Genomic DNA, 21,556 nt, shown 5'->3' on the forward strand with positions numbered 1-21,556 from the left:
CCTGCACTATTTCACAGATAGGACTGAATCTGTTTCCCACTTTCCACTCTCATCCAACGCTTCTGCTCGATTTTGACTTGATCCTGGTTCGAAACCTCAACCACGCAATTTGTTTAATTGATTTCACGAAGAAAAAAAAAAAAAAAGCTCATCTCGCAGCTTACGTTTGTCTTCTGACTGTTCACCAGGTTTCACTACCTAAGCTACGAGTGTCACTGATCAGTAATAGCCTAATCTTGTATATCCATCTATTGCTTATCTCCCCCATGTAATCTGGGATTATGTTGGATCTGCGGGATAACTGGGAATAAGGACTTAGGCGACATATTAGGCCACTTAGCAGCATTGCAGGATGAAAATCACAGCTAGGGAAGAGGAGGCATTTTATTTAGTTCACTGACTCTGCCTCCCACACACTCACATATATCTATATATGGACACACACAACCGATCCCTCCACCATCCTCTTCTCACACATGCACAAACACAACAACAGCACAACACAAAAGGTGCATAAATGCATATGCTCATCATTGACATCCACACAAACACTCCTCATACACACATGCAGAGTCTGCAGAGAAACACACACGGGCACGTGTCACAGGAAAATGGACTAAATTAAACCAGGCACACGGTGATCGCAGCATAATAAAGTGCCGTCAGCTGATCGTCACATGCTGATGCTCCATGGGGGCTTTGTGATAGAAACACCCCTATATGGGTCAGTGGGAGCGGCTTAGTAAAGTGACAGAGGGCAGGATGGAGGAATAAATCTGTGTCGCTGCAGCATCAGCACCACTTCTACGACAGTAAATCCTCCAGCGGCTACACAGCAGCGTTTGGGGAGAAAGTCGATGACCGGTTAGTAAGACAGGACAAGCTGGAAGAGACTCTTTAATGTCCCGGTGTTTGCAGAAGAAAGGTGATATATTTTAAAATCAGCACGACCCCGATGACAACGCTTAATGCATCCAGTTCAAAGCTACACAATGAAAGTTTCTTTTTGGTTTGAAATTCAAAAGCGTCTGTAAGCCAGGCTCAGTGAAGAGGCTGGCAGCAGCACAGAAATAATCCCTTCTCAAGTTTCTGAGCCAGCCTCAGCCGTCTTAACCAATCAACGCAGCACAAAGTCAACGGTTTGATCTCCAGGAATGTCAGTCATCTCGTCATCACCATTCTTACTAAGTCATTATTATGCACCTCAAGTTTAGCATCGTTGCTGCCTTCCCTGCTGGGAGACTGCAGAGTTTAAGTGGTGCTGGAGTGATTAATCGATTACCGGATAATTCTGAGAACTGATGAAACCTTTATATCGTTTATTAACCTTTTTTTTAAATTATAAAAAAAAAAATCTGGTGCTTAACAACCACAGCTTAATGAGTAAATGTCAAAAACGGACTATTTTCAACTCAACGAAGAAACAATAATGTATGGAGCCATGTCTCAAAGGAACAGTCTGCCTTTATTTTAACCTCTCACATTTAGCATTTTAAAGCATCATATAGACATTTGGATTCCATTTGAAGTGTGTAAACGCTTAAAATGTTCTTATTCACATTTTATTATCTGCCTATACACTGCGATGTTGTAGCCTATTCACAAAACATTCCTGTGTGTGTGTGTGTTCATGTGTGTATCTGCTATATGTCATCATTTGCAAGGGTGCTAAAAGTTCAATCAACATCCGAGTATGGAGTTAGGATTCAGTTGCATGAAATATTTCTGGAGGAAACACAGCTCCTGCTGCCTAAGTGGACTGTTGTTTCCTCTCGACTGCTTCATATTAGACCAATAGACACTAACATGGTTTGTTCCCTCAGCCATCAATTTGCTTGCAAGAGAGAAATTGTAGTGGAAGCTGTGTACACCTCTGATCCACTGCATTGCGCTCATTCCTTCTGTAGTTTTTTATTCTTTACTGTGATCTTTCTCTGTCTAGTTTTCCTTTCCACTGCACTGCACATCAATCACAGCCACCAACAAGATTAGAATTAAGTCTGAGTTCAAAACATCTACCAGGTACAAGTGAAATCCTCCCCCTCAAAGATTACATTCCTTATTTCTCATACTAGCATGCATCAAATACAATTTTTATCAAACCCAGCAGCATTATCTGCCAGTGCAGTAAGATAATTCCACTAAAAACTCCATGAAATGAGCTCCCTAAGCCTGGATTTGAGATAAAATCACCTGCAGAGCTTGCAGTTTGCCTAAAAGTTATTTTGTTCAACATGCAGCTTTTCTTAATATTTCTCACTGCTGCACAGAGATACAGGAAACTCTGCGGAGTTCCTGCTCAGTAAAAATGTTTCGTGCTACAATATTAGATCAGCGCTGCTCAGTCAACTTTCCCCAGACAAAGGGAAGGTTATTAAATCAACAGAGGAAATGGTGTCAAGGCTGTGGAGCGTGGCTTTGTTTATTTACAAGGAAGTTTGCTGAAAACATTTCACACACGTGCATGAACACGCATCATCTTTGAACTGCAGTGCTGCGACTTGCTCAAAGGAAACTTGACGTGAGTTTTTCCGGCCCAGATTCTGACCTGGTTGGATTTGACCCGTCAACCCTCCAGGGTCCCGGCTGACCTCTATAACCATGAATACTTTCACTGATTCAAAAGCTGGAGCACGGAAAGACTGCACCGTTCACTCAATATGCATTCATGAGCCTGTGTGTGTCACACAATATCAAACCACCATTACAGGGATGCTGAATGTGAAGATACTGTTCAGTTTACGCCCAAGATAAACTGTCCATTTTATCACAGCTCGAGCTGAAGAATGTATTTTTTTATGTACTTATATTCTCTCATGGAAGTTTAATGCAGCTGTAACAGTTTTATTATGCCACTGAATTTAATGTGTCATATGACTTGTTTCCCTTCAGGGACAGTGACAGAACTAAAATAAAGAACGACTTCATGATTTTTGGCTTTATAATATGTTGCCTAGATTTTTAATTGGCTCCACAAAGCAGCCTAATCATGAACAACTACAGTATTAAATGATCTAAATGTGCTATTAAAAAGAAAATCTAATATAACATGACCTTTTTGTTGTAAACTACAGAGAAACCAGTGGGTCACAAGATAAATCTGTGTGGTCTTGAGATGTAAAATGTGAGAAAAGTTTACTTCACCAATGTGACTTTATTATTCTAGAAGTGTCACCAATCTTTTGTGCATCTACAGGCCAGAGGTTTGAAAACTTTTTGAAACTACAGCAGCCCTTAATGGTCATTTTTCTTTTCGTGGCACACCCCTGCTTCTGTCTGAGCCAGAAAATGTGTTGCATTATTATGACAAGTGGCAGCCATTTGCAAGAGGAGCAGTAATAATCTGTTTGGAAACGGAGAATCCGTTATTCTAGGCAGCTTCTACAGTGTTGGAATATCACACTATTTTATTCTAATCACATCTTTTCTTGGTGCAGTGTTATTGGACTGATCTAATGTGAACGCACCCGTACTCAGCCGGCTAACAGCATATTTAAGTGGACGTCAGACTGACCTATGAGGCTGTCAGGGCGGGGCAGTGCGCTCCTCTGGTACAGGCCGTATGGATCAGCTCCGTAGGCCAGCGGCTGGCTCTGCCTGGGCAGTGTGGAGCCGTAGTGCTGCGGCACCGCCGTCATCCCCGGACGCAGAGGTGACCCCGTCAGACCCCTCCCCTCAACAAGAGAGAGGGTGGAGCCCAGCCGTCCACCTCCTCCTCCCCCTCCTAACACACCTCCTCCCCCGCCACCCAGGGCTTGTGTGCCGCTGGTCGGGGACGTCGGTGACGGGCAGGAGGGCGGCATGGTGGTGCCGGGGAACACGGCAGCAAGAGGTTTGGGCTCAGAGAGGATGGGTGAGTCGTAGGTGCTGCCTTGGGATGTTCGCAGGGAGATGCGGGAGGGTGAGACAGTGCCGGCGGTGCCACAGCCAGGAGACTGGCTCCTGGAGGGGAGGGAGGCCATCCTCCTCAACACCCGGCTGGAGGCCTGGGGAGAAGATGGGAGAGAGATTAGAGCTTCCAGGTACTGTAAATGTGACATTTAATTCCTGTTGTGTGATAATGAGGCACCTGTTTTTATCAAAGCTTCATAAAATGCCCTTTCATTTCCACAGGTCATTATGTTTGTGCAAATACCATTAAATTTAATTATGTACACAGTTAAGCACGTGTTTGATATCTAGTAAAATGCTTCGAAGCCCACTCTTATGATGATGACAGAAAAATCAACGATACATGGGAACTTGGAGAATAAAAACTATTTAAACATGAACACATACTTCGACCTTATGGGGTGCATTAAAGGTTTGAAATAGAAATGCTTCACAAACCTCTGCAGATCTATTTATCAGTATTATTTATTAGAGCGACATAATTCTAGGAATTGTGCCTACTTGTTGACATGAGATAATTATGACAGTCAAGGACTCACTGCTCCAAACTTTGTGAAATGAATCTAAAATATCTAAAAGGTCCTCCAATGTCCTTATTAAATGACATTTAATGACATTTCACTGATTTCTAATTAGCAGTCCCATAATTGCTGGCATCAATGTGCACTCCAGGCCTCAAATAACTAAAATGTCAAGTATAATATTCCTAACACTGCTGACAATTAATCACTTCAACACTTCTGTTTTCTGAATAAATACCTGAAAATTGAACAGGAGAGTCACACGCACTGGACTGCTTCCATCTGCAAATATATTTGCCAATTACCAGTAAGGAGACACTCTGACGCAGGATGCTTCATCACGTCTGATGAAGGGCATCATTATCTTTTCCATTTGTCCATGTAACTGAATGCGCGTGGCTTTGAATAAATGTCTAAATTCATTATACTGTAGGCTGAGCTCTCCAAGTAGTGCATATATTACATTTCAGGGAAGATTTGACAGAATCCTTCATGTTTATGGGGGCAAACATTTGCTTTCCACTCCTTATTACCAAATGTAAAATGTCCCTCAATTACAGACTCAGCCAACTGGATGCCGATCTGTGCTGCCTTAATCCATCGAAGCTCAAACGCCTCCAAGGAAAATTAAGAGCCGAGACGTGTAAGCCAATCCAGCGAGGCTGCTGGGTTAGGAATAAATCAAGAGAGAATTCGAATGGGCTCACCATTATCTGTCCTTCCTGCTTCCATTGTCGTGCAAAGAGCATATCATTATTAGCCACAGCAAAAGGAGCTGATAGCGTTGGAGTCTTAACAATTTTAAGGTAAGACTCGATTTGATTGGATGGCTTTAGATGATGTTCTTCATCATTCACCACGGCGATTATTGAGCCTCCACTCACTGTCATTACTCAGAGATGAAGACCCAAATATTTCTGTTGACACCAGTCTGAAAAATAGCCGCATGTGGGAACTAAAATGTGATTTATCATTTGAGAAAAGTCTCAACCCCGAGCTCCGATGAAGTGGCTGTACTGGAGCTTTCGATCATGGTATATGATCTTCATCAGCAGCTGGAGTTTGCATTTCCTTCCCTGAGCACTTAAAGGATTTATGTACAATTGGACAATTGCTGTTTGGGGATGAAGATCTTGTGATATGATCAAAAGCTCTGGGACAGCTGCTAAATGGACAATGAGGTAACCGTTGTGTCTTTTCTTTATAATCTCTAATATTCTCTGGTCCAATTTTCAAGCCAAACTTCACAGAAACATTTTTATATGTAACTTTTCAGACTTGTGGAAGTGTGCACATGTTTGTGCTCTTCTTAAGGAGAAGAAAAAAACATTAACTCAAACAAACAAAGAAACAATAAAAAATAAATGAATAAATAAATAAATAAAAAACGAGTGCTGTAAGCCAGTGGAGTGGAGGCCTACCTGCCCGGAGGCTTGACCCTCAGCTCGTGGGCTTCTTGATAACGAGGGCCGGGGCTCTGAACGGACCACATTCTGGTTGCTATAATAACTAACACTGCTGTCCTGGTAACCACTGTCTGAATATGAGGTCATCTGGGCGGAGTGACCTCCTGAGCCTGAGAGGAAAGAAAGATAAGAGCGTGAGGAAACACTGCATACACATGATCACAGCCCACTGCTTCTTGAGAAACGTTACAGCAGGGTGAGTTGTGATCAAACTGATCCGTGCATCACCGTGCACCACCATCATGTCGGTTTAATGATTTGCATATTATCTCACTTGGCTTTCAACTTGTTAAGAGGCATTATGCATATAAACACATACGCATGCATATCTGCATTAAGCCTTTTTGCTGCTCCTGGAACAATCTGCATATACTGTACAGCTCCAATAATACTGGCCTACTTTCTCCTATAGGATAAGGAGGAGGCTGCATGTGCAGGGTATTTTTATACTATCATACCACTCCAAGTCTAAGGAATATAAATAAGGCCAATGGCAAATTTGTTTTTAACATTTCAAAGAGCTACTCAGAAATTATATGTTTGTTTATGATGAAATTTATTGTAATAAGAGGAGGGTCCACTGGTCTTTAAATTAGTTATATCTTTTCAAAGAAATGTCCCTGCACGCATGAGAATCCCCGCTCCGCTCCATCAGCCTCCCATCTTTCGTGGTTTAACACAAGCTTTGAGGAAACTTGATGGACGGAAATGTCAACCGCTCCAGTGAAGATGCCTAATGCCCAACAGCGACAGGCTGTGGTTTCACTGCAGAGCTCCCAGGTGTGAATATATGTGAAACTTCTCCAACAAGATGGTCAAAAATAAAGAATTTAATTCAGACAGCAGAGTGGAGGCAGCCTTCATGTTTTGGGTGATTTAAGCTGAACTGAATAGGTGGTGAAAAACATGCATGTCAGCCTCCTACTGTGGTGTTAATTACAGGTGGGACATGTGGGATTTGTTATGGAAGATTTCTCCCACTTGGCATCACCAACTATGAGAGTGTGTTGATGCGTGCGACAGCCATGGCAGCAAATTGACCAACAGTAATTTTTTCTCTTCCTCATCTTTTTAGATGATTTTTGTATCAGTTGGTAAAATACTGGACGTGATGTTAAAGAGAAGTGCGGTGCCTGATGCCAAGCCTGATGTATCTTATTCCTCTGAGCCACAGAGCTCCTTTGTTTCCAAAACCTATTAAAAACACATCAGTCAGCCATGCTGCTGCACTGGGTGACATATTCCTTCATCACCATGAACTTTATTTCGACTCAGTCCCACACACGCCGTCCTATTGCCCCACATACTCACTAGAGCACCAAATGTGGATTAATCCACAGCTGAAAATAGTCCCCTACAAATGCACTACTTCCCCGTTTGAATAATGTTTGCTAAGAACTACAGTTCACAGCTATTTAAGGAAATTACTGAGCCTTTTTTTAATAATCAAATTAAATCTGATCAGTGATCAGCTTTTAAAGATTTACATCTTTGGTAGGAACCAATGGTGCCCGGTGTCATCAACAGGATAGACAAGTTGTACAGTACTGAGAGAGACTAAAATGTTGGTAAATTGGTTTTGGTCTTTTCAGCAAATCTTGGATTTGTTGTCCTTGTCCATGAAAACATATTTTCTTCAGCCTCTAACTTTGAGAAATGGGGTCTTTCATTAACACACAATTTTCTGCCAAAGTTAGAACAGCTTTGATTATTTCACACCACATATTTCTTTATTGGTGTTTTTTTTCCCACAGATGCCATTTGTTGAGTTGTTTGTGTTGCCAAGATGCTGTCAATCAAATGAGATCAGACCACACCAACACACTCCTGATGTAGCACATTAACTGAGACTTTAAAGTCAAAATCCAGTTATTTGTGGCTTCCATCTATTAGACAGTAAAGAAATGAAGGAACAATGAACCATAGATCTAAGCCCTGGCAACAGTAAACCATCTCAGATCCATCAAGCTTTTTCTATAAATGACAACAGTGCTCTTAATAAATGATGTTTCTTTCTCTTTTTCTCCAGACTGTGCTTAAGTCACTTTGTTCAGACCCGTGTGGTGTGTACATTTAACAGACCCTCACTGTCATGCAGGGAGGCGCGGTCCGGTTCAGGCAGGTAGAGTCCCTCCTCAGCCTCCAGGTGGCGACCGGACGCCTCCATGGCTCCGCCCTGCGACTCTCCGCCTGAAGAAGCATCTGTCATATAGTTAAAAACATACAGCAAGTCCTGGAGGGACAGTTAGTCATTTATTTGTCGATGTAGATACTGACGGACTGACAAGGTGACAAGTTTCCCTACAGAACAGCAACACAAAATATAAAAAACAGTCAATTTAATAACATCACCTTCGCAGACAGGATCCTCTTCATCTAAGTAATGACATGCAGCAGTTCTTTGACACTAAAGAATACAGCATTGTCTAGCAGGACTTTTGTTTATTGGAAAGCCGGCAGAGAAGAATTGGTGAGGAAATGGAGGAGAGGGATCTGTGACAGAGCAGTAAATTCAAAGCTCATATGTACCGGAGCAAACATTGTTTTGCCTTGCTTGATCGGTCGGTGCTGCATTCTGGCAATTTTCAACCCTTTGGAGGTTAAAATGGCTTTTATACATCTTAATACATCATCTTTAGAGCCAAAGTGATACACATTTTATCTCATTTCAAGCTGTAGTGTTTACTATTTTAAAAAATATTGCTGGCATGAAAATAAAACTCTCTATTTGCTTTCACAGGACCTTTTGATTCCAGCACATAAGGGTAACATTTTATATTGTCGCTTTTGGTTTTGAAACCTGAAGCAGCAAACTCATCATTTTTTTATATAATAAAACATGAAAGGTTAAAAATAAGAAAACATACCTGCAGATCTCCATGCAAACGACTTCTCAGATGAGCTTCAGCAGAAGAAAAGGAAGTGGAGGAAATGGAGGAGAGGCGAGAGCAGAGAGAGACGTAAATCAAATCAGAGCCATGGTATTAGACTTTATATGCTATCAGACCAGGCAGAGGAGAGAAGACAGTGTTTTGAATGTAAAAGAAAATAATAAAAATCTATCTTGAGAGCCTTTTGCCTCAAAAATATTTCTTCACTTTCAATCTACAAGCAACTTGAAGAGATGAAATTTATGTCATTATAGTGTGAACTTCAATTCACTTAACAAATTGGAAAAAAAGAATGAAAGTCAGTTGACCGCAGCTGGGGGTCAGACATGTAATCTAACCTAAAGAAAAGCCTTGCATTGTTATCTGGGCTAAGAAAACACCTGCTGCTGGAAACAAATCATTTCTACTGATAAGACCAACAAACACACTTTCACCTGGACATATAAATACTATTATCTGCAGGATTATGACCAAAACCAAAGCACTACGACTGATTAGATGTTGTGATATTGATTACTGAATAAATCTGATGATTTGAGGAACATTCTTGCATCTACAACCAACATTTTGAGTATTTTCAGGTACATTAGAGGATCAAACATGAATAAAACTTTATGTATGTAGAGGTATTAAGTCCCTTTTCATGCAAACAGTCCAAGCCTCAGTTCTGAATTCAGTGGTTTTGCAGATCTTAAGGTTTCTGTTTGTGCGCAGAGTGATGCATGCTGGTTGTGGCAGCACAATGTGACTGTCAACTAGCTGGACGACATCCCTCATGAATACAGACATTACTATTATGTGGTTTGACAGAGAAGTCTGCAACCATGCATGATTTACAGCCAACTGTAATCCATATAACAACAACAATTATTATTATTTTAGGGGGCATTTTAAGGGGATATGTTGTTAAAATGACAAAGTCAGCTGAATCCTTCTTGGAATTGGTCATGCAAGATTATATTTGGTCAGAAGGGAGAGGCATCAGGAACAAGAATAACATTCTTTCATCAACATCATTTAAAGAAAAACTCTTTTTTTTTAAATCAGAGTTTAACTTAATCTGAGCATGTTCTGATTTTCGTGAAGATTATCCAGGATGATGTGTTACAGATGCTGTATCACTCCTGCTGCTGCATAAAAAACTTCACAGAGGTCAAAGTGTACTTGGTTGTTAAAGCATTAATGTTTTTATTTTTTAAATTATTTAAATGACTAATTGATTTCTGAAATACTTGCCAATTATTTTTCTGCCAATGATCTTATCACTTAATCGATCAAATGTTGGAGCCCTACTCTCACCATTACAAGAGAAAAGGCTTTTAGGATAAGAACTCGTGTAAACTTTTCTGAATCTAAGAAAAAGCTGCACAGAACTTAAACTCATCCTCCAGGATCATCTGGAGGGAAATAGCTCAAACACACTATTTTATCTGTTCCTTTCATTTTTGGTTTTCTCAGCATTTGGTTTCTAAGCTAAGACTGGGAGATTGTGTCTCAGTGGGAGGTGTTCATGAAAACATAAGCAAACTTTATATTATTCTGATAAGATAATACATGGTTTTTATAACATAACAGTATTTAAGATACAAAAGCCATCCGAACTCCATTGTATGGGGCATCACGCCACCAGATCTACCTGCTACTGTCTCCCGCTGGTGACTCCGCCCCCAGCATGCACCTCTCCAGCTGGCTCGCCACAATCTGCCGCTCCTCCTCCAGCTCCCGTGTCAGCCGCTCAAACTGGAGCTCCTATGGCAAGACATTTATGGTGGTGATTACAACCCGACATCCACCATGACACAGCAATTTAAGCCTTCTTTTTAAGACCTATTTGACGCCAGTTAGAATTAAATGTAAAACCCATTTTGTATTCAGTCTGCATGACTTGACTGATTTCTCACCGGCTGTGAGCTCGCTGAGGGACTGCAGCCTTTTTTAAACCTGCTAAAGTGGATTTGAGATTTAAAATACTAAAACTGTTTAATTCCATTCAGATAATGTATTAACACATTTTAAGAGTTTCCGCACAAATCACTGATGGTTGAGCAGAGAATGATGAGATATAGATTTCAAAGCCATAGTTTACTAAGTGAGACCAAGCCCTTTTAGTGAAAATGTCTAATATCTAAAATATGCATGGCCTGCCTGTGGCTTTTTTTTTTTTTAATGTGCTGGGATTTACTGGGTCCAGCCTTGAGATGTTAAAGCAGAAACACGCAAGTCCAGCCTGTAGTACAGCTGCAGCTAATACTTGCTTTCATTATTGATCTTACAGTTATGTTCTAGGGTAATCAATTAACAGTTTGGTCCATATAGTAAATAAATCCACCATGATATAGAAATAAAATATAAGCATCTATAGTAAGACTAAAGATAATGGATTTCAGACTGTACATAATGGTGTTTAGAAGGTTTTGAGTGAGGATAATATGATTTTATTCACTTAAAGAGTCTGAGGTCTGCCTTGTTCTCTGGCCCTGCTCTCTCTTTTCAGTCTGTGCCACCTACAAAACCATGGATGAATGAGTACGTGTACTGCAGGTTAATGGGAATCTGAAGCTGCTTGTCAGCTCAATACTTTCTGATTTAAGTGAATCACTAGTAAATGGGTCAAATGTCTCATTTCCCCTGAAAATCCAACTTGCATATGATTACAGAGCAACAGAAAGATTCTTTCAACTCGTCTTAGTTGTTTGTACATTTCAAAAAAAGTGATTAGGCACAGAAACAATGTGATAGTTGAAATCCAAACACCATAACAATTTAAAATGCATATAATTAAAGCCCAGTGAGCTGGTAGGAATCCAATGCCTTGCCCAAGGGTGTGAAAGTGGAGCAGATGTTTGCAGACTGTGGCTGAATGGATGGTAGCTTTGGCACTCACTCATTTGTATTCTGTTACATAACACAGAGGCTTCCCAGCTGCTTCATAAATCTTCGAGGAACCACAGCTGGTGTCATCTCGGAGGTCCACCGGAGAATTAACTGTCTGCAAATAACATCTAAATATAAAACAACCCGGCTGGAAAACACACCACTTCCCAGGAAACCGTGTTGTGAAGTAATTCAGGAAATGTTCTCTGTCAAAGTGAAAGGTCTGACGTGGTTGATTCGTTTACTGTGACATTGTAAACTGTTGTAAACTTCTCAACGGTAAACATCTTCTTAAATTTCACAGCTGTAATTTGGGTCAAGAAAAAAAAACTGCATTTTTAACTGGTTCACTTCTTGTTTATCAGACACACATCTGTTCATCATAGCTCACTGTCACCTTCATCTTTCCTCTTCCTCTCTAGATTGCCCAGACTTATTGCAGAGGTGTTAAACCCAAGTCAAGCACCCCATGCTGAAGGAACTACAGCTTCACTCATGGCTCCAATAACCCCCTAACCCTACCCCCCACTCCCACCCCACCCTGCTGTTTGGTTGTTTGTTACCACATTTTGAAAAATTTCATGCTGTTTTGTCAGTGGGTATAAATTTGTATAGCACAGTGTAATGATATAGTGCATCCATCCATCCATCCATCCATCCATCCATCCATCCATCCATCTATTCCATTTTTATACCATCTAGTACAGTAGTTGGAAAGTCATTCAAATCATAATCCTTTAAAAACTACAAAAGACACTTAAATCCACGCTGGCAGCTTTTCATCTGTTTACGTCTCTTGATAAAAGCTCTTTTGTATTTGGGTCAGCTCTGGCCATGTGATGCATGGAGCCTTGACAGTCTCTTTAGTCAGATGGTGTACAGTGATTTAGTTAATGGTCTCATCATGTTGTTTGTTTGCTTGTGTCTCACCCACTACAGACTGAAGAGGTCTGCATGCTACAGCAGCAGTTGACGGCAAAAACCAAGTAAACCGGCTCGAGTTCAGAGGGAACGAGGCTGCTGCTGAAATCTAATTGAACTCACACAAATAAGTTCTTTTAAAAGACATTAATGCAGAAATAGTTTGACACCTTCAGAAGTGTAGCAGACACATGTAAACACGGGACTGTCTATACAATATCACTTTAGCTCAGACTGCATGAAAATTTAATGATTCCCATGAGGAAACTGGGTACATGGAGCTAATTTGGCAGTGCTAAGTGTTGGTTTTTCTGCAGCAATTATTCTGAGTTAATTGGAGAGATGTCTGTCCACTTAAAGGGCTGATGTGGCTCTGAGGCGGCTGCATGAAAGTATCACAAAATGTTTAATTAATTGCACAACTACAAAAAAGTAAAAAAAAAAACAAAAGTCCAGATTATACCTGTCTGAATGGCTTTTACATTATCCACATTTTTCCTTGTCATATCTGATATTAAATCAAATATATTTGGGTTTTGGACAGTATTAATACATCAACGATGAAAAAGATCATCAGATAAATCAATAATGAAAATAATCACTGGCTGTAGCTCTGCAAACGCAAAATATAGTTTCAGGCTTCCTTGGTGCTTAATGGTGAGTCATACAGGAAATGAACTGAAAGAAAGCAACTGTATTCAAACACTAAAAATATCACAATAAACTCTGCAGATCTGAAAACAATTCCTTGATTTTTACAGCAAGATGGATGTTGCCCACCTCTAAACAGTGTTGACACTGTTGTGTAGTTCAGTCCACTCAATTACTGTGTCTCCATGGTGACACAAAAAAACAATACCAGAATCGCAGATATAAGGTGTGAGGTAAAAATTTTTGAGGAGCTTATTAAAAAAAAAAAAAAAAAAGACACAAAAAGATGTTGGATGAGAGAAAAAGACAACGTGGTGGAATACCAGTTGATTGTGGAGAGGTTCGAGACACATACGATGTGGGAAAAGAGCAAGATGTCACCTAAAGTAGAAGTGACAGTGTCAGATGTGTTACTGACACACTGACGACTGTCAGAGACACAACAGCGTGCCATTCAAACAAGGCGGTGCTCAAACGTGCGGCACACTTTCACAGCGTCACTGCTGACTCTGCCCTCCTCTGCCCCTGCATCTCCTTACATCACTTCAGAGCAGCACGGAGACAGGACAGGAACACACAGCTCTCCTTGTTTCAGCCTCCCCACGTTACGGCACGCCTCAGGGGACAAACAGAACCACATTGGTGCCCTACGCCCGTCACCTCGTGATGTCTGGAAACATGCCTAGCCCTGCCAGGCCGATGTAAAGCCGTGCTGGGCAATGTCTCGTACCAGCTGGGGGCTACCGGACGATTCGCCACGGCTTATTGTGCGCCGTCACAAAGTGTTTTTCTGTCTTTTATCGAGTGACACAAACCGCAGACCTCTGCGTCTTATTCCTTCTTGCCGTGTCTAATCATAGCCCAGCAGTTTGGTTTATCCAGACGGCATCTGTGATATCTGTGAAATGTTCGGCCTAGTTCTGCTACTGCAACACACACATGCTATAACTCGCCATCTTAAAGGGAGAATTCACTCTTAAAGACTGCAGCTCAACATTTTCAGGCCCATTTTGCTGCTCGGGAAAAGCATCTCTCCCTCACGTGGACATCATACTGTCAGTGACGCTATGAGACTCATCTGACACAGCAGGGAATTTTCCCGCTATATTAATCGTCAACATCTTCTATTTCTAGGGCAGCATTTGGCAGTAAAGTTCAACAATCATCAACGGTGAAATCATCAGAGGAAAAGCACAAATACCAGTTGCTACACCCACAGAAGCCTCAATAGATCAGTGTGCCATGCATCCTGCTTTTGTTTTTCCATCTCTCTTGCTCTCTCCACCTACACATATAACCCATAGATGGATTAAAACACTTTCAGTCTCTTTATACACCCAAACGCCCACCTTTGATGGAAAGCAACAAGTTGTGCTCATTCTCTGAAGGCTGTCAAAAGGTATTCCAGGAGCCAGGGGAAGTCACTTAACTACATGAGGCAGGGGGAGGCAAAGTGGGTTTACTAAGAGAGTAAATGGAAATGCGGCGGACATCACAGGCTGGCGAGATCTGAAACAGTATCCCAGAGTGGATGTTCCTCTTTGATTTCTGCACTGTGGATAAAGAGAAATAAGCATCCTCTTCCACCACAGTGACTCTTCTACAGAACGCTAACATGACAAGCAACCTCAGGCATCCGTGATCTTGAGTCAACAAGGCAGACTGCAACAACAGGCCATCATAAGCTTTGCCTTTCCAAAAATATGACACAGAGCAGGCATTCAAATTCGGGCAGATGTCAAACATCTACAGTTTTGTGCTTCAGATATCATCAGGGGCAGGGCAGCGGCGGGCAGTGACATAACTGGATTGACAGAGCTGGTTTAACCCACAGATTCAGACTGTGACCCTGCAGCTCTTATAAGACGAACCCTCAGCCGGAAAAGCAGCCACGCAGGGCCGTCAATCATCCACATCGAGATCGGCCGTTCTGTGAATTTGCTTTGACGTTGCGTGTTGCGTTTCTGGCTCTAATCGTCGAAATCAATCCAAGTGTGGAGAGCGCTGACGTGGCCCAGTTGTTGTTTTATTGAGCTTTTTGTCTCCTCCCTTCATCCTGTGACGGGGTTTGCTGAGCATGCACGTTCTTTTTCAGCAGCACCATGCTTCACATTCATACAGTGGGACCCTGCCTTTACACCTGGGAGCTGCCCTGCATGACAACTACTGTCTGCAACTGAAAATCTAACAAGTCCTCAGATGGAGATCTGATAACATCTTGACAGACGAGATCCTCTATATTTTATAATTAATTAAAGATAAAGTTGCTTTGTATAAAAAAATAGACCTACAAGAGAATTATTGTGATGTTATTGATGTTTATCAACCCCTGCACCCATGCCAGCGTTATTGGGTCCACCGTTACAAGCTCAAGCTGTGGAGCCAAGCATTCTTCAAACTCCCAAAGCTTTATTTCAAACTGTATCCAAAAATCACAAAGTTTCCTCAGATACCAAATTTGTCAGATTGAATTACAGATATTTGCAGATATAAGCTCACTGTCAAACAGCACGGAAAAAAGTTTATAACTTAATGCTTTTGTGCCAATTGTGGTGCTTGGTTGTGTATTTTCCAGACCCTTCAAAGTATTTGTGTGTAAATACAAGAAGGAATAGCTGGAGGTACGGGATTTATGTGACAGACTACTTCCTGGAGTCTCTGCAGGTTGTCTATGGTTGTCTAAGCAACCACTTTAGTGCTATGCTAAGCTAACTGGTGGCTCATTGTAGCCTAAGATTAAACAGATATTCTCCACAAGAATCAAATAAGTGTTTCTCCTTGAATATGAAATGCTCTATTTTGCTCATGTAATGCTGCAGTGGAGATACCGGCACCTCTATACAAATTCTTTTGAAGAGGGTTGGTAGTTGGAGGTCAATTTCAATGTCAACCCAAACCAGTGCAGAATCTTAAAATTTAGTGCTGTGGCATTGTAAAAATAATTTATGACAGCCCTGTGAACTGATCAGAGCTGTTATCAGGGACATATTTCAGTCTTGATTTCGCAGAACAATGCAGATGGCAGCTACAGACGTCTCATCTTTCATTTTGCAGCAACGTTGCTACAGGCTGTTGTCTAAACATCTAATCAATCTCAGCATGTTTGCTCGAGAAGTGACAAAATTAAACACTGCAATGACACCATGTAGGTTTTAGGTTTCCAACATGCCACATCTCCAGCTCTTGTATTTCCCAGCTCACGTCTATCACTCTCCTACTTTTAATGGGCTAAATGAGAGCAAAGTGGAAAAGCATCAGGGCCTGAACACAATAGAAGGCAATAACTGATGTGCTCCATTTAGCACGTCTAATTTGACATTTCTGTGGAGGAACTGCAGGCGGTAGATTTGACGCTTCAGCAGCGCTGCCGCCTGCATCCAAACACAGAGGAAGGTAAAGCAGCTTGATTATATTTTCTGCTAGCAGCCTGTTCAACAGTCTGAGACAAGCTACATGATAAAGTGTTTACTCTCTGGCAACTTCCAAGTTTAAAATGCCGTCGTGCTGTACACATATATATTTACTTCGTTAGCTGTTAATCATCCATTTCTTCCTGTCCTGTTATCAGCTTGCACCCACTCATTAGAGAAACCAAGAAATCCGCCAGTTTCTCTGGAGCAGACATATTACAGCTGCCTAGTTCACTTTTCTCCTCATAAGTAAACAGATCATGTGTCCCTGTCTTGCTAAACAACCCATATGATCATTTTCTAATGTGGTGTTCCTATCATGCTAACAAGTCCTCATATCTTAATGAGGTAAAACTTTACATTTTTTGTTCCAAAAATGGTCCATATCTGTCATTTTAAATTGGCTACTGCTCTGGTTAACATGAAATATTCCCACAACATCACCGTCTTACAACTTTGGCAGCAATACAACAACACAACTTGTGCCTTTGCCTCTGAGTTCAAGGAGTCGCTTGTCTAGAAAATGTAAAAATGCTTCAATTAAAGCAACTAAAACTGTTGATTCTGGGGGGCAATTTCTGACAGTGGAAGAAAAATGCTGGGGAAAAATATAAAATGTGCATCTTTTCAGTTTGTAAGTTTTCTCTGCCGCTGAACGTGATCTCTAGATCAGCTGTTGGTCAGTAAAGGAATGAAGTTTGATGCTGAGCTCACAGCTTTTCTTCTCGACTGGTAAGTAAACAGCTGTTAATGCTAACATGACCTATGTAGCAGTAACAAAACTTACATACTGCTGCTTTGCTGATTCAATTTTTTATTTAATTTTTAAAGCTTTACTGTTACTGCTATGTTGCAGTACTTTTGTAATTGTTCTGACTGTGAATGAAGCTCCTGTATAAATGGTGACTATTAATTTTAGTATAAATGAGGAAAATCCTCGTCCATCACAGACAGCTATTGCAGAAGTAAAACAACATTATAGCCAATATACTGCAACACAATGCATCAACAGGAGCCATGATGCAGCAGTCATGCAATCTCTCGTGTGAAATGAAATGAGTTTTCAGAAGCAAGCAGAGCTTTTGAGGCACTAAGTATGATCAAGGGGTGACAGAGCAGCTCCCGCTGTGCACAACGCAAACCAAAGCAACATCAAGGAAGCTGTAACAACCTTTTCCTTAACTCCACATCAGTCGAGGCTTCAGAGCAATCTGCAGCCCACGTTTTCATCTGTTAGCTGCGAATAAATTGCAGATTAAAAGTAAGAGCAGATTCTCTTTTCTTGGACATCATAAGCCTTTAAATAGCAGTGTGCCTGATTCAGAGGCGCACATCAGGGGACTGAGTTGAGAACATGGCCGGTGTCCAGGCATAATTAAGAGAAGGGGAACAGACAGACTCCCATGTTGACGGGACACAAAAATAACAGTGGAGGAGGGAGGCAGATGGAGAGACGGCGGCTGTGTTCTCACTGCAGCTGTTAGTGTCTCGATTGTGATTTTCCCCCACCACCATCTAACACAGATCTGTTTTCAATGAGTGTCAATAAGAAAAAGTTAGTGGCAGAAAAATGGACGACATCTCTGGCTGTCAGTTCATGTCAATGCGCCGCACTCAAATCAAAATATGTCACTGTTTCTGAGACGTTAATTAAACTTTACATCATGTAACCAGAGACAACTGGAGCAATCGCTGTCACACTGGATGAGCAAGGACGACAAAGAGATCAAAAATATGGGCAGAGAAAGTGAAATACTGTGGTGGAAACATTAGGGGAGATGCTTCAGTTCAGTCACAACCAGAAGACAGAAACTCCAACTGAAACGTGTGATAAACAAGCAAAGAAAACAGAAACAAAATCACACTTTGAAAACGCCGCTGTCAGTTCATATAAAGCTCGATTCACACAGGCTGAACATCACCTGCTGACCTCATGCCATTTGTAAGAAATGCAGAAGTTGTCTCTGTTCTTAATATTGCACAGATTCCACTGCACCAACACTGAAGTCATCTGAAACATTTACTCCTGTGGGAATAACTCAGTAACACCTCAATGTTTTGTTTCGGTTTGTTTTTAAGTATTTTTTCTCACTTTTCCGTCCTCTTCAAGGTAGACAACTATGGAAGTCCCTGTGGAAATTATTAATGAGAGTTTTAATGGAATTTTGGCAGACCCATTAAATTTCAGTCTCATCTGGAGATAATACTCGGATTTGATCAGTAAATTTGGGTGACTCAGACTTGAAACTACCAAGAGACTAAAAATGAGGCACAGAACAACCACAGAGAGACACAAAATGACCACAAAGAGATGAAAAATGACTACAGAGACACAAAACAACCATGTAATCACGCCATTTGTAGTTGTCTTTCAGTCTGGGGGTCTTGCTCTATAGGAGGGGTGCAGGAGTCTGAGCCCACTGGCCTGTTGACTCTTTATCTTACCATGGCTCTAGGCTATTTGCATTTTCAAACAGCAGCTATTTATTAATACAATTTCATATTTGAATGTTGTTAACTTGACATTTGTACTCATTTTACAAACATACCCCTCTCTGAGTCTGTGCCCCCTCACTGAAAAGTTTCTACTTCTGCCCCGGGCGTTGTAACCTCCTGTGTTTGTGTGTAATAAGGTCCTTGGACAATTCTAGCCCAGAGAGAATGGGACCCATGCATTTCATCCTGGAGAAGATCACTCATCTAAAGAAGATAAGATACGAGCTCTAGAATCAAGCAGGAAGCTTCTGTGTGAACACAAAACTCTCCTCCCTCCTTACCTGCTCTTTGACAGAAGCCAGGAGGTTGGTGGTTGTGGTGCTGCTGGCGTCCGGCGGGAGGCTACGATCGCTCGGCCCCTCTCTGACCACCATGGGCCCTTCCCCCTCTGCGTCCCCCTCCTCCATCGCCTCCACCTGCCCGCTGTAGTCCGGAGCCGGCTGGCTGCTGAGGCGCCCTCTCTGACCCTGCAGAAGGACTACAAGTCAGTCAGGATGTGGACAAGGTGGAGAAACAATGAACAGAAAATCACTGTCATAGGCCTGGGAACCTCAGAGCGTGTCAGAGTGAGCGTTTACAGGGACCATATTTTGTTTTACCTACTATGATAATCCTGCAGGGATTGACTTTGACCTCAAGATCTGTGCTAGTCTGTTTTCTAACCCTCTCTAATATCCCTGTGGGGATCTCGGTGAATGTACGGTGACCTTACCATACCACTTGAATATTCCTACAAGCGCTCCTATTGAAGCTCGCAGTGTGATTGGACCTTAACTATCAGTTTCTATAGGGATTCATAACGAGGCTCAATAATAAGATTATAGTGCTTTCCCTCATAAATATAGATTTATATTTAATCTCTGCTGGTATTATGAGGTTATCAAGCAGGGATTTAACCCTTCACTGACGCATGCAATTGCAGATTTTTCCATAAAAACAATAGCAATAGTTTTACCTTAAAGGTTATGCATTGCATTTGCAGGTTTGCATGCAGGCAGCACAGCAGGCATTTCACAACATGTTCCTCTCCATATTACAGCCTGAGCCATCTGAGCTGAGCCTTCATCATATGTCACATGCAGCCTGTCAGTCAGACGCGCACAAGGACGAGGTGACACCGACTCACCGGACCGGAGACCGGGGGGGTGAGCTGCACTCACACCGACCCTCCCTCCCCTCACACCCGCCGAGCCGCCCGACTGCAAGCGGCTGCGGCTGCGGCTGTCGGTGCGACTCACCGGCCAGATGTTGCCGTCAGAAGCAGGCCACAGCTGGCTCAGTCCGAGCGGTTACGCGTCCATCCTCCTCCCACGGGCGTCCGTGACAGCTCCTACATTTCCCACGCGACAAATAAACAAAACAAACAGTCCACCTGCTCCTCGTGGAATAGATCACACCTGAGTGTATTTCCTTTTATTATTATTTTTTTTTATCTGCTGTGGGGTTTCAATGCACCCATCCACCCCTGGCGTCCGCACGGCACCCAGCCACCCACCCACCCACCAACCAACCAACCAACCCGCCCAGCCACTATTACCGATCAGCGGCGTGACGTCACCTTGCGGCTGTGGACCATTATCCGATACAGGAATCGATCAGCTGCCGATCGGATGCACCGCTGCATGCGTTGCCGCTGCAGCTGCAGGAGCCGCGTTGAGTGAGATGCGGCGCGGCAGCTCCGAGGAAACAGAGCTGCTGGAGAGGAAGGATGCAGCCTGCAGCGGCCGCCGTGTGCATGTGTGTGTGTGTGTGTTTTCTCTCCTGTGCATCCTGCTAAAGGCCTGATTGGTCTTAGAGGGATTCCCAAAAGAAGATGTAGCAGTAAAGTTTGAGAAATATTTCAGTCTGCACTTTTTAAGTCTTTAAAATTAGAAATTATTTAAAAAATAAATAAAAATTTGCATGCAAAGGAGCAGTCAAACTTATAAAATGTCATAAATTTGACACCAATCTCCAACAAGAGCTGAAATTATTAGTTGGTTAATCGATTAGTCCATCAACAAAACTATTTTTGATGATACATTAGTCACTGGAGTCATTTATAAAGCTGAATGCCAAAAATAAGCTTTATTTCCAGCTGCTGGAAACAAAAAAACAAATAGCTTCACGTTTTATAGACCCAAAGGATTCAGCAATTCATTGAGAGAATTGTCAGCAGATTAATGCGTAATGTAAATTATAAATACCCAAATATGTGTAAACGCTTTGATAATGGCTTTTCACAGAGATTCATTTGGTCTGATTGGAAATTAATTAGAAAAATCACATTATTTTGAACCTTGTTAAACAAAAATAAGCGTATTATTTATTCGTTATTTATTTATTCATTGCCTACATTCAAGAGACTAAATTGAAATAACAGAAACTTAACTTCAGTTTGGATTTCAACATCAGCTGTACCAACAAGGTAAAGACGAAAAATAAAACAGCACACA

The 21,556-nt window shown here is 41.8% G+C and overlaps 1 protein-coding gene across 3 annotated transcripts in view; it reads right to left on the reverse strand.

Annotated features, from left to right (window-relative positions):
* LOC139609477 (plakophilin-4-like) overlaps positions 1–20,628 on the reverse strand; it is a 34,242-nt gene extending 13,614 nt beyond the window's left edge. For 2 of the 3 annotated variants that reach the window (XM_071464127.1, XM_071464125.1), the window contains exons 1-7: positions 20,360–20,628; positions 19,403–19,588; positions 10,406–10,518; positions 8,746–8,780; positions 7,961–8,068; positions 5,834–5,988; positions 3,515–3,986 (exon numbers count right to left, since the gene is read on the reverse strand). In XM_071464127.1, the coding sequence (XP_071320228.1) occupies positions 3,515–3,986; positions 5,834–5,988; positions 7,961–8,068; positions 8,746–8,780; positions 10,406–10,518; positions 19,403–19,528 (1,009 nt within the window). In that variant the 5' untranslated portion in view covers positions 19,529–19,588; positions 20,360–20,628. The remainder of the gene's footprint in view (positions 1–3,514; positions 3,987–5,833; positions 5,989–7,960; positions 8,069–8,745; positions 8,781–10,405; positions 10,519–19,402; positions 19,589–20,359) is intronic. The other variant, XM_071464126.1, reaches the window with a different exon arrangement.
* Positions 20,629–21,556: the final 928 nt, after the last annotated feature.

Source organism: Trachinotus anak, unplaced genomic scaffold (assembly GCF_046630095.1).
Source record: "Trachinotus anak isolate AG129_WGS33_773 ecotype Australia unplaced genomic scaffold, CSIRO_AGI_Tana_v1 ptg000026l, whole genome shotgun sequence".
Lineage (NCBI taxonomy): Eukaryota > Metazoa > Chordata > Actinopteri > Carangiformes > Carangidae > Trachinotus > Trachinotus anak.